This window comes from Bos taurus, chromosome 2 (assembly GCF_002263795.3).
Source record: "Bos taurus isolate L1 Dominette 01449 registration number 42190680 breed Hereford chromosome 2, ARS-UCD2.0, whole genome shotgun sequence".
In the NCBI taxonomy this organism is placed as follows: domain Eukaryota; kingdom Metazoa; phylum Chordata; class Mammalia; order Artiodactyla; family Bovidae; genus Bos; species Bos taurus.
The window spans coordinates 84,525,654-84,538,127 of record NC_037329.1 but is presented as its reverse complement, the minus strand read 5'-3'; the positions used below and the strand labels follow the sequence as shown (position 1 = coordinate 84,538,127).

Below are 12,474 nucleotides of genomic sequence, written 5' to 3'. Positions count from 1 at the left end.
TTCTGAATATGCTATCTAAGTTGGTCTAACTTCCTTCCAAGGAGTAAGCGTCTTTTAATTTCATGGCTGCAATCACACTAGCAAAGTAATGCTCAAAATTCTCCAAGCCAGGCTTCAGCAATACATGAACCCTGAACTTCCAGATGTTCAAGCTGGTTTTAGAAAAGGCAGAGGAACCAGAGATCAAATTGCCAACATCCGCTGGATCATCGAAAAAGCAAGAGATTTCCAGAAAAAGATCTATTTCTGCTTTATTGACTATGCCAAAGCCTTTGACTGTGTGGATCACAATAAACTGGAAAATTCTGAAAGAGATGTGAATACCAGACCACCTGACCTGCCTCTTGAGAAACCTGTATGTAGGTCAGGAAGCAACAGTTAGAACTGGACATGGAACAACAGACTGGTTCCAAACAGGAAAAGGAGTATGTCAAGGCTGTATATTGTCACCCTGCTTATTTAACTTATATGCAGAGTGCATTATGAGATACACTGGTCTGCAAGAAGCACAAGCTGGAATCAAGATAGCTGGGAGAAATATCAATAACCTCAGATATGCAGATGACACCACCCTCATGGCAGAAAGTGAAGGGGAACTAAAAAGCCTCTTGATGAAAGTGAAAGAGGAGAGTGAAAAAGTTGGGTTAAAGCTCAACATTCAGAAAACGAAGATCATGGCATCCGGTCCCATTGCTTCACGGGAAATATATGGGGAAACAGTGGAAACAGTGTCAGACTTTATTTTTCTGGGCCCCCAAATCACTGCAGATGGTGATTGCAGCCATGAAATTAAAAGATACTTACTCCTTGGGAGGAAAGTTATGACCAACCTGGATAGCATATTGAAAAGCAGAGATATTACTTTGCCACCAAAGGTCCGTCTAGTCAAGGGTATGGTTTTTCCAGTGGTCATGTATGGATGTGAGAGTTGGACTGTGAAGAAAGCTGAGCGCCGAAGAATTGATGCTTTTGAACTGTGGTTTTGGAGAAGACTCTTGAGAGTCCCTTGTACTGCAAGGAGATCCTGGGAAGCCCTATGAAGAGAAGATATTAATGGACTTGTTTTGACTATTTTAATTTTTTTGTATTATTTTTTAGTTAACATTTTGAGTAAAGTTTGATTTTAATTATTCTAGAAGATATATGAATATACTATTATTAATTGAATTGCTATTATTAATTACAAACAGAAACTGCCTTCAGTGCAACATTCTTATCCTTAAAGTAGGATTTCAAGCAGATCAACTTTCACTTGACTGATGGGCCAATCAGAATCCAGCAATTGCAGATGTTGTTTAAAACCATGAGTTTTAAACATTTTTTTTTTTTTTACATGGAGTTTGGCATTATTGTGTGTAAGGTATTGTGGAACACTGAGTGTTGGGTTTGAGAGTCTTGTATTCCTTGTAAGCAAGCAGATGTCATAGAGGAAGGAGCTGAGTAACACATGCTTAGTTGATTCCAACTTACCAACAAGTCACTTATTTCTCCTCTGGGGAAAAATGAAGATGTGGGGCAGGAAATCGAGGATTTTAGGGGGAAAAGTCTTTCTTCCTGGAAATCAAAGCACGGGAGTGAGGGTTTCTCTTACTGCAATAAGCCCTTGGATACTCCTGGAGTCTTGGCTCTCTGTCTCCATGTGCATTTTCCTTTTTTACCCAGTGGGTCCAGAAACTTCATTTCGTCTTTTCACTCTGAAGCTACCATTCAGCCACCTCCCCACACAAAGGGATTCCTCCACTGCCAGTGTGGGTTACTGGGGATACGTGTAGCCTTCTGGTTCTTACTCCTTGCTGTCCCCAAACCACCAGGACAGCTTTCTCATTCACTGTTGTGGGAAATAGAGGGGACAAAGGAACAAGTGTGAACAAATTGGGCAAATTCACGGGCATCTTCCATGTTTCTTCAGTTTAAATGTGTCAATTAAATTGCACCCGTCTGCCAAAACCATATTTTTCTCTGGTAGGAGTTGAAGTAGAGGATTTAAGTGTAAACCTTTCTTGTTTCTACTTACATCCCAAGCATAATTTGAATCTCAAGAGACACACAATTCAAGTCATTCCATTTCAATGTGTCCTCTGCTCAAAACTGCTGCTGCTGCTGCTGCTAAGTCGCTTCAGTCGTGTCTGACTCTGTGCGACCCCATAGACGGCAGCCCACCAGGGCAGGTCCCCTGTCCCTGGGATTCTCCAGGCAAGAACACTGGAGTGGGTTGCCATTTCCTTCTCCAATGCATGAAAGTGAAAAGTGAAACTGTCATTTTTATTAGTTTTTATTAGTTTATTATTATTATTTATTTTTTTATTAGTTTACTCCATTTTTTCTGTCACTTAATATGGTACACATATAGAACCATTCACACAGAAAGACAAAAGGAGAATCCATGCCTTGAGTGACTGTTATTCCAGGGGAACTCAGCTTCATAGATGTAGGTCCTCTAAAGCTGTAATTTAGTGGGATTTAGAGTCTTTTCTTCTCCAGTATTGGAGAAGGAAATGGCAACCCACTCCAGTGTTCTTGCCTGGAGAATCCCAGGGACGGGGGAGCCTGTTGGGCTGCCATCTATGGGGTCGCACAGAGTCGGACACGACTGATGCGACTTAGCAGCAGTAGCAGCAGCAGAGAGTCTTTGCCGTTGCTTGCTAGATTGTTCTCTTCTGTTGTATTTTGTGGTGTTTTACATAGCTAAATTTCATGGAATGAAATTAGGCTTTGTATGTGTCCTTAAAAATTCTTTTCTTTTTCTTCTGCTTGTGAATACTCTGCATGAGTATGCCCTTCATCTGCTCCTGTGTGCCTTGTCCCTGTCACATCACATGCATATTTGGCTTATTTAAGTTCTGTAGCAGCATCAGGAGGGGCACATGTTTTAGGATCCAAAAGCATTGATGATTTAAGAAAATTTCATATGTAGTTCTATCTTGGGAGGATAGCATATGTTTTTGTATTTTATGTGTTGATAACTTTTCCCCTAATTAATGTGTGGTTCACATCTGAAACCGATGACTTTACTTGAGTAGCTGGAGACTTCTTGGCAGCCTCAGAGAAGACTAGGCATTTCCACTCGCTGCAGACACCCCAAGTTGTCTAGAGCTTAATGCTATAATGGCACCTTGTTGTCTGTCCTGCTCCCAGAGGACCTGTTCCCCTCTGGATCCATTTCCATTTATTTATTCAAAGAATATTGACTGTGGAACTAGTCAGTATGAGGCATTAGAGGGCTAAAAATACATGAAGTAATAAAAACTTGGGTTATTGAAAATATTTATATGATTTTGAGTAAATGTATCATTGTGCATATCACCAATTCAATGGACATGAGTTTGAGCAAGCTCCAGGAGTTGGTGATAGTCAGGGAAGCCTGGTGTGCTGCAGTCCATAGGATCAGAAAAAGTCGGACATGACTGAGCAACTGAACTGAACAGAGGTATGATAAAAGTATTTTATTCCAGACCAGGTTCATTTTGGCAGATTATATAATAGTAGTTATTTTTAGATTCATTAGTTTACTGTACAGAACAGTTTACAATGAAGAAAATATAACAAAAACAATTTAGTATCATGATTTTTTCAATTTAGCTGATCTGAATTCTCATTGATTCATATGGTATAGTTCCTAAAGAACTTAATTTATCACAGTTTGAAGCTAAATTTTAGTTCTAAGTTTGGCTTTTCTAGTAAAGAAAAAATATATTCTGCTAATGTAAATAGTAGATTCTTGTTGTTCAGTCGCTAAGTCGTGTCTGTGACGTAATGGACTGCAACACACCAGTCTTCCCTGTCCTTCACTATCTCCCGGAGTTTACTCAAACGCATGTCCATTGAATCAGTGATGCCATCCAGCCATCTCATCCTCTGTCGCTGCCTTCTCCTCCTGCCCTCAGTCTTTCCCAGCATGAAATCCTACTCAGAAGCTTTTGGTACTCACAGCTCCCTGTGAGTACTAGAAGGACTCATGGGATCTAAGATGGAGCATTTGGAATTAGGATCTCTGTTCATCACTGTTGCAGTTTCTCTCTTGTTGTCTGTTTTTCATCTCTGCTGGTCTCTCTGGGCTTTATTCTGCAGTGAGGGTGAAGGCTTTCAGTAACTTCAGATTGGTGTACTCAGAGTCTTCCAAGTCTTGTGAAAAGCACTTTTCTTCCTATCAGTATAGTAGTCCTTGGAAAGAATTGTGATTCGCTCTGGTTAGTCACACATACCCTCCTTCATGTTGCTTTGGAGATGGGACAATATGACTGACAGCTCACCACAACCACAGAACATACAGGCGTGAAAAGCGGAAAGGGAAGGGTGTTGGATAGCCACAGACCATGTGTGTTTACTCAATCTGGCCTGATTGAGATTGTTCACCTAATTTGTTTTTCTTGTTCAGTTGCTAAGTCATCTTCAACTCTGTGACCTCATAGACTGTAACATTCCAGGCTCCTCTATCCTCCACTATCTCCTGGAGTATGCTCAGATTCATGTTTATTGAGTCAGTGATGTTATCTTACCATCTTATCCTCTGCTGCCTCTTTCTCCTTTTGCCTTCAGTCTTTCCCACTGAAAGATTTTTCAATTGAAAGATCGTTGCCATTGAAAACCTAATACCTTTGTAGTAAAAAGAAATTGATTATTTTTAAGTTATGTAGTATTGCAAGTTATGATAAAAATGTAGATAATACTCTACTCTGTATATGTGCTAGGTCAAAAAATTTTTGTTCAAAGGGATTCTGACCACATTGAGTAATTATATCTTATTTTCTTTCAGGCCCTTGAGGAATATTTGGAAAGATGTAACAAGCAAATTGATGATATTGTCACGTTGGTTCGTGGCAAATTGTCCAAGCAAAATCGTGTTACTCTGGGAGCCCTTGTGGTGCTGGATGTCCATGCTAGAGATGTTCTCACAACACTTGTTAAAAAGAAAGTTAATGATGACTCGGACTTTGAATGGTTAAGTCAGCTTAGGTACTATTGGCAAGTAAGTAATATTACTGAATGTTTCAGATCACACCTGTTTAATTTGTGCTTGCTAGCTCACATAGGTGATAGTATTGGTAATACAGGATTTTTCTTGCTGATGGCTAACTATACCCAAACAAGCCTTCACCACATTGAAGATTAAGGCAGCCAAAATTTGTATGTCATGTGTATGAAAACTATGTGTATATCTATATCCAAATACATAGTTACATAGAAATAATATAGACACACACAAACTATGAGGAATTATAAAAACTTACTCCGTTGAAATTAGTCATTATGCTTGCTGAATCTGCAAAATGTTGAAACTAATCAGTTAAAATTTTTTTTTGATTCCTGATACATCTAAAGAATATACAAATCAGAATGTTTTAGTCTGATTTAGTCATTAAACTTTTCTCATATTGATCAGTTGAAGGAACCTAAAATATGATCTGGAGGAAGGCTTTTATCAGCATATCTGGGTGGCTGGTGATGGCAGTCACCATCAGGGAATCGGGAGGAGCAGGAACAGTACAGTGAACAAGCTTGGGCCTGTTGAGAGTGGGAAGAGAGAGCTGATGATTGGAGATACAGACTCGAAAATTCTCATCATAGTCACTTTTGTGAAAGGTTTTGGGGATGTATGCAGTGGAAGGAGAAGAGATAAAAGAACCAGAACCCTGGAACACTATATGAGGCTATGTGCATGGTGGTTAGGAGCCCAGACTGTGCATTCATAGTTTCTAATGCTATATCTTCCCCTTACCAGCTGTGTGACATTGGAAAGTTAAGTTGCTCTCTTCAGGCACCAGCTTCCTTAGATATAAAATGGTGATGATGATAATACTCTACAGTGAAAACTCATGGAACAAATGATTGAAAATATAGAAGAATAATGAACTATCTAAAAGAATAATTAAGAAAGCAATCCCGTTTATAATTGCTCAAAAAAATAAAATACCTAGGAATAAATTTAACCAAAAAAGTGAAGGCCCTATAAACTGAAAAATGTAAGACGCTAATGAAAGAAATTTAAGACATGAATAAAAGCAAAGATCTGTGTTCATGGATTGGAAGGATTAACATTATTAAAATGTCCATCTGGCTTACTTCACTCTGTATGATAGGTTCCAGTTTCATCCACCTCATTAGAACTGATTCAAATGTATTCTTTTTAATGGCTGAGTAATACTCCATTGTGTATATGTACCACTGCTTTCTTATCCATTCATCTGCTGATGGACATCTAGGTTGCTTCCATGTCCTGGCTATTATAAACAGTGCTGCGATGAACACTGGGGTACACGTGTCTCTTTCCCTTCTGGTTTCCTCAGTGTGTATGCCCAGCAGTGGGATTGCTGGATCATCAGACAGTTCTATTTCCAGTTTTTTAAGGAATCTCCACACTGTTCTCCATAGTGGCTGTACTAGTTTGCATTCCCACCAACAGTGTAAGAGGATTCCCTTTTCTCCACACCCTCTCCAGCATTTATTGCTTGTGGACTTTTGGATCGCAGCCATTCTGACTAACGCACATATATGGAATTTAGAAAGGTGGTAACAATAATCCTGTATATGAGACAGCAAAAGAGACACTGATGTATAGAACAGTCTTTTGGACTCTGTGGGAGAGGGAGAGGGTGGGATGATTTGGGAGAATGGCATTGAAATATGTATAATATCATATGTGAAACGAGTCGCCAGTCCAGGTTCGATGCACGATACTGGATACTTGGGGCTCGTGCACTGGGACAACCCAGAGGGATGGTATGGGGAGGGAGGAGGGAGGAGGGTTCAGGATGGGGAATACATGTATACCTGTGGCGGATTCATTTCGATATATGGCAAAACCAATATAATATTGTAAAGTTAAAAAATAAAATAAAAAAAAATGTCCATACTTCCCAAAGCAATCTACAGATTTACTACAATTTCTATCAAAATTCCAATGGCATATTTCACACACACACACACAAAAAAAGAACATTCCTAATATTTTTATGGAAACAGGAAAAACCCCAAATAGAAAAGCAGTCTTGAGAAAGAGCAAAGCTGGAAGCATCACACTTCCTGATTTCAAGTTATATTACAAAGCTAAAGTAATAAATTAAGCTAAAGCTAAAGTAATAAAACCAGTATGGTGTTGCCATAAAAACAGATACATAGATCATTGGAACAAAACAGAGTCCAGAAATAAATCTACATATGTATGGTAATTTATGACGAAGGAACCAAGACTATAAAATGTGGAAAGGACAATCTCTTTAATAAATGGTGTTGGGAAAACTGGAAAACCACATGCAAAAGAATGAAGTAGGACTGTTATCTTACATCATACCTCAAAATTAACTCAAAATGGATTAAAGAATTGAGTGTAAGACCTGAAACCATAAAACTCTTAGAGAAGTAAGCTCCTTGACTTTGGTAATAGGGATTTTTTTTTTTTAAATTTGACACCCAAATCAAAGCCAACAAGAGCAAAAAAAAAGAAAAAAAAAACAAACAAACAAGTGGGACTACATCAAACTAAAGGCCTTTTGTACATCAAGGAAGACCATCAACAGAATGGGAAGGCAACCTACTGAAAAGGAGAAAATATTTGCAAATTATATATCTGATAAGAGGTTAAATCCAAAATAAAGAACACATACCATGGGATCTCACATATATGTGGAATCTAAAAAACAAAAGAAAATAAAACAAAGAACAACACGAAACAAGCTGATATATAAAATATACTAGGGGTTCCCAAAGGCTGGGGGTGCAGGTTGAGAGGTGAGAGAAATGGGTGAAGGGAGTCAAAAGGTTCAAACTTCCAAGTACAAAACAAGTAATTCATGGGGATGTAATATATAGCATGACAACAATAGTTAATAATACTGTTTTGCATGCTTGAAACTCACAGGAAAAAAATTCTGTTACTATGTATGATGATGAATGTTGATTTATTATGATGATCATTTTGTAATAAATATAAGAATGGAATCATTATGTTATGTACCTGAAACTAATATAATATTGTATGTCAATTATACCTTAATAAAATAGTGTTAGCAAACTTAAAGAAAATATGAGAATGAACAAATATATTTTCCAAAGTTCTATGGGAAAAATTGAGGCCAGTAACTTCAAATCTTATCCAAGGAAATTAGATATTGAATTGTTCTACTTAATTAAATGATGTCTGAAAAGTCAATTTTAAAGGTATTGTTTATAGCATGGCTATTATTTATTAAAGAGCTTGAGATTTCATATTATTTAAATTTTACAGTTTAAGCTAACTTCATTTTATCTGATTTATATTAGGAAAATAATTTAGAAACAAAGATGATCAATGCTGGCTTACGATATGGATATGAATATCTGGGCAATTCCCCTAGGCTGGTTATTACTCCACTCACTGACAGATGTTACAGGTAAACTCATTAATTTAAAGATCTAATTGGAAAAAAAGCTTTCACTTATCTCTAGATCACTTAATTTTTTTAAGGACCAAAATATATCCTCTGTTATCTTTCCTGGACTATTCTTTTCTCAACTTGATCTTCAGTTTCTTTTTTTTTTTAATTTATATTTATTATTATTATTTTACTTTACAATATTGTATTGGCTTTGCCATACATCAACATGCATCCACCACGGGTGTACACATGTTCCCCATCCTGAACCCCCCTCCCACCTCCCTCCCTATCCCATCCCTCTGGGTCATCCCAGTGCACCAGCCCCAAGCTTCCTGTATCCTGCATCGAACCTGGACTGGCGATTCATTTCTTATATGATATTATACATGTTTTAATGCCATTCTCCCAAATCATCCTCCCCCCACCTCTCCCACAGAGTCCAAAAGACTGTTCTGTACATCTGTGTCTCTTTTGCTGTCTTGCATACAGGGTTGTCGTTACCATCTTTCTAAATTCCATATATATGCATTAGTATACTGTATTGGTGTTTTTCTTTCTGGCTTACTTCACTCTGTATAATCGGCTCCAGTTTCATCCACTTCATTAGAACTGATTCAAATGTATTCTTTTTCATGGCTGAGTAATACTCCATTGTGTATATGTACCACAGTTTTCTTATCCATTCATCTGTTGATGGACATCTAGGTTGCTGCCATGTCCTGGCTATTATAAACAGTGCTGTGATGAACATTGGGGACCTTCAGTTTCTTTCTCTGCTGACTTCTTCCTCTCGGCTCTAGACCTCTCAGCCCTAAGTATTGTTGGGCAGTGCTATTGCTTTTTTACATTGTTAGTTTCTCCTTCCTTCTTGAAACTTTTTGACTGTTCTTTGGATCATTTGAGGCATCCTGTTTCATCCCTTAAATTGTATTTTCATGTAGTGCTTTGTGTCATGCTTCATGGTTTCCTGAATGTTCTCATCTACTCTTAGACTTTTTAAAAATTTTATTTATTTATGTATTCGGCTGCACATGGTCTTAGTTGTGGCACGTGGGAGGCTTGATCTTTGTTGTGATATGAGAACTCTTAGTTGTGGCATGTGGGATCTAGTTCCCTGACCAGGAATTGAACCCAGGGCTATCTGCATTGAGATGCTTGGAGCCTTAGCCACTGGACCACCAGGGAAGTCTCTACTCTTTAGGCTTTAACAGCCTACATCCTGAAGATCCCCAAACCAGTGCCTCCAGCCAAGGCCTCTCTCCTGTAAGGTTTCACCACACACATACTGGTAGATATCTCCATTATATATCTCATAGGTGTTTACATGTACATTATTTTCTGTTGTCCTGAATAATAAAAGACCTTTATTTTTAACTTCCAGTTTCCATTCACCATATTCCAGATTTGTTAAATACTAAATTAAACTTCATTTTTTCATTTTCTTCCAATGTAACTAGTTTATTGACTAATTTCAGGATGCAAGCAGAAAGCAGTTTTATCCTTTTTTATCACTATTCTTTTAAACTTGCTCTATCAAATATTATCCCCATTTATGGATAAAATCTAGGACACTCTACTGTTTCTCAGATATTCCCTACTCTTTCTGGTGACTCTAATATATTAATAAATAGAATTATTCTTTTCAGATGTTAAAAGTCCATTTAGGTATAAAATCAGTTACTATTTTTCATCCAGTTTAAAACGTCCCTTCCTCCCAGGTCAAGCTTGACTCAAACTTGTGGCCTGCATTTGGGAAGGTACTGATAAACGTGGTCAATCTTTTGTCATTATTATCCCTATCCATTGCACCCTCCCCTCAATAGCCCTTCTTTTGGCCTCTCCAGTGTTGGAATTTGATAGAGGAGAGGCGAAGGAAAGGGAGAGGTAGGTTTACAGGTGACCGGTGTCTTGGGTAACAACTACTTTTTGCTGTCTAGTGCCCTCCATGATGGCACAAGTTCAGACGTACCAGATGTCCCAAGGGATGTTTATGTGGATTTGGGAAGCCCCCAATCACCTGATCCTCCCACCTGTGGAAAATGCCTTCTCTGGCTGGCTGCTGGTGACTTTTGCTTCAGCCTCTACTGAGGTCGACTACACACAGACCCTCTTCCTGGGGTCTTCTCTGATTCTACGTGGGTCTACTGCACCTGGGCCCATTCAGCTTAACTCAAGACTGGCTCCCTACCAGTGGGATCTAAACCTTGTCAGATGATACATGTGTTTTACCATCAGTAAGAGTGCATCTTTCTTACTGTCCTGTTTTCTCCTCCTCTGCCATCAGCAGAAACTGCAGGCATCCTCTTGACTAAATATTTTAAAGCTCTCAGCTTGGGGGTTTAGTCGAAATTCTAATACAAGCTGATCTCTATTTATATACTGTTACACATTTTTACAACTAATATTTAGGTGAGTGAAGTGAGTGAGTGAAGTTGCTCAGTCGTGTCCGACTCTGCGACACCATGAACTGTAGCCAACCAGGCTTCTCAGTCCGTGGGATTTTCCAGGCAAGAGTACTGGAGTGGGTTGCCATTTCCTTCTCCAGGGGATCTTCCCAACCCATAGCTTTGACTATATGGACCTTTGTTGGCAAAGTAATGTCTCTGCTTTTCAATAGGTTTATTGTAGCTTTTAATACGCTATCTAGGTTTGTCACAGTTTTTCTTCCAAGGAGTAAGCATCTTTTAATTTCATGGCTGCAGTCACCGTCTGGAGTGATTTTGGAGCCCAGAAAATAGTCTGTCACTGTTTCTGTTGTTTCCCCATCACTTTGCCATGAAGTGATGGGACCGGATGCCATGATCTTAGTTTTCTGAATGTTGAGCTTTAAGGCAACTTTTCCCCTCTCCTCTTTCACCTTCATCAAGAGGCTCTTTAGTTCCTCTTTGCTTTCTGCCACAAGGGTGGTGTCATCTGCGTATCTGAGGTTATTGATATTTCTCCTGGCAATCTTGATTCCAGCTTCACCCAGCCCTGCATTTCACATGATGTACTCTGCATATAAGTTAAAATGCCTCTTGCTCTTCTTTTTCTCTTGGTCTTCACTAGATTGTTGTTGTTCAGTCTCTCATTTGTGTCCAACTCTTTGCTACCCCATGGACTGCAGCACAACAGACTTCCCTGTCCTTCACTGTCTCCCAGAGTTTGCCCAAACTCATATCCATTTAGTCGATGATGCCATCCAACCATCTCATCCTCTTTTCCTCCTGCCCAAAATTTTTCTCAGCATCAGGGTCTTTTCCAATAGATTAGCTAGGTGTAAAACTGTAGATGAACAGTAATTTCCCCTCAGCTCTCCAAAGATATTATTCTACTGGAATTTATTGCTACTGCTGACTAGTCTGTTATTCTAATTATTAGTTTTATTCCTTTATAAGTAACTTTCTCCGTTGTAGTTTTTAAGGTTTTCTCTTTATTTGTTGATGTTCACTGGATGTTATTAGATGTGAAGGAGTTTTTATTTATCCTACTTGGGACTTTTTCTAGTTAATATCTTTCTTCAATTCTAGCAAATTTTCAGCCATTGTTTTTAGAATTTTGCCTTTTCCCCATTCTTTTCCTTCTTTTTTCTATGTCTTTAACTTTTCTTATTGTTGGCCTCTTTCCCTGGGTGATATCCTCCTACTTATCTTCTAGTGTGCATAATTCTGTTTCTGCATGTTTTCTCTGCTATTTATTCTGTTCATTGAATTTTCAAAAGTTCAGATATTATGTTTTTCATTGCTAGATTTCAGGTTTCCTCTTTTATGAGATTGACTTCTTTTTTTCCTCAGAATTGTCTGATGTCTATTGCTTTTTATTTAAAATCTTCCTAAACCACCAGGATACGAAAGAAGGCAGAGTGCCATATATACAGTAGCCCTCTCAGACCATTGTCCAACTGCCTAACTGCCTTTGTCATTGCAAGTCTGATTCTTAATTTTGATCTCTCTTTCTGGTTTTAACTGTGAGCTCATTTTAGTAGGATTGTTTCCCCAGGTGGTCTTCCATTTCTCATTTGTGGAGGTGTCCATGTGGAACAGTTTTACATTTATCTCTGTGGAGGGCTCTAGGGTTTTCTCTGGTCCAGAACAAAAATTTAATGTTAATTTCTCAGTTTGGGTTCATATGCCCATCAGTAGCC

At 38.5% G+C, this 12,474-nt stretch overlaps 1 protein-coding gene across 4 annotated transcripts in view; it reads left to right on the top strand.

Annotated features, from left to right (window-relative positions):
- The window catches only part of DNAH7 (dynein axonemal heavy chain 7), a 257,550-nt gene that overhangs the window by 94,441 nt on the left and 150,635 nt on the right, over positions 1 to 12,474 (top strand). For all 4 annotated transcript variants that reach the window (XM_059874486.1, XM_025001611.2, NM_001143874.1 and 1 more), the window contains exons 23-24: positions 4,754 to 4,966; positions 8,257 to 8,366. In XM_059874486.1, coding sequence (XP_059730469.1) covers positions 4,754 to 4,966; positions 8,257 to 8,366 — 323 coding nt within the window. The remainder of the gene's footprint in view (positions 1 to 4,753; positions 4,967 to 8,256; positions 8,367 to 12,474) is intronic.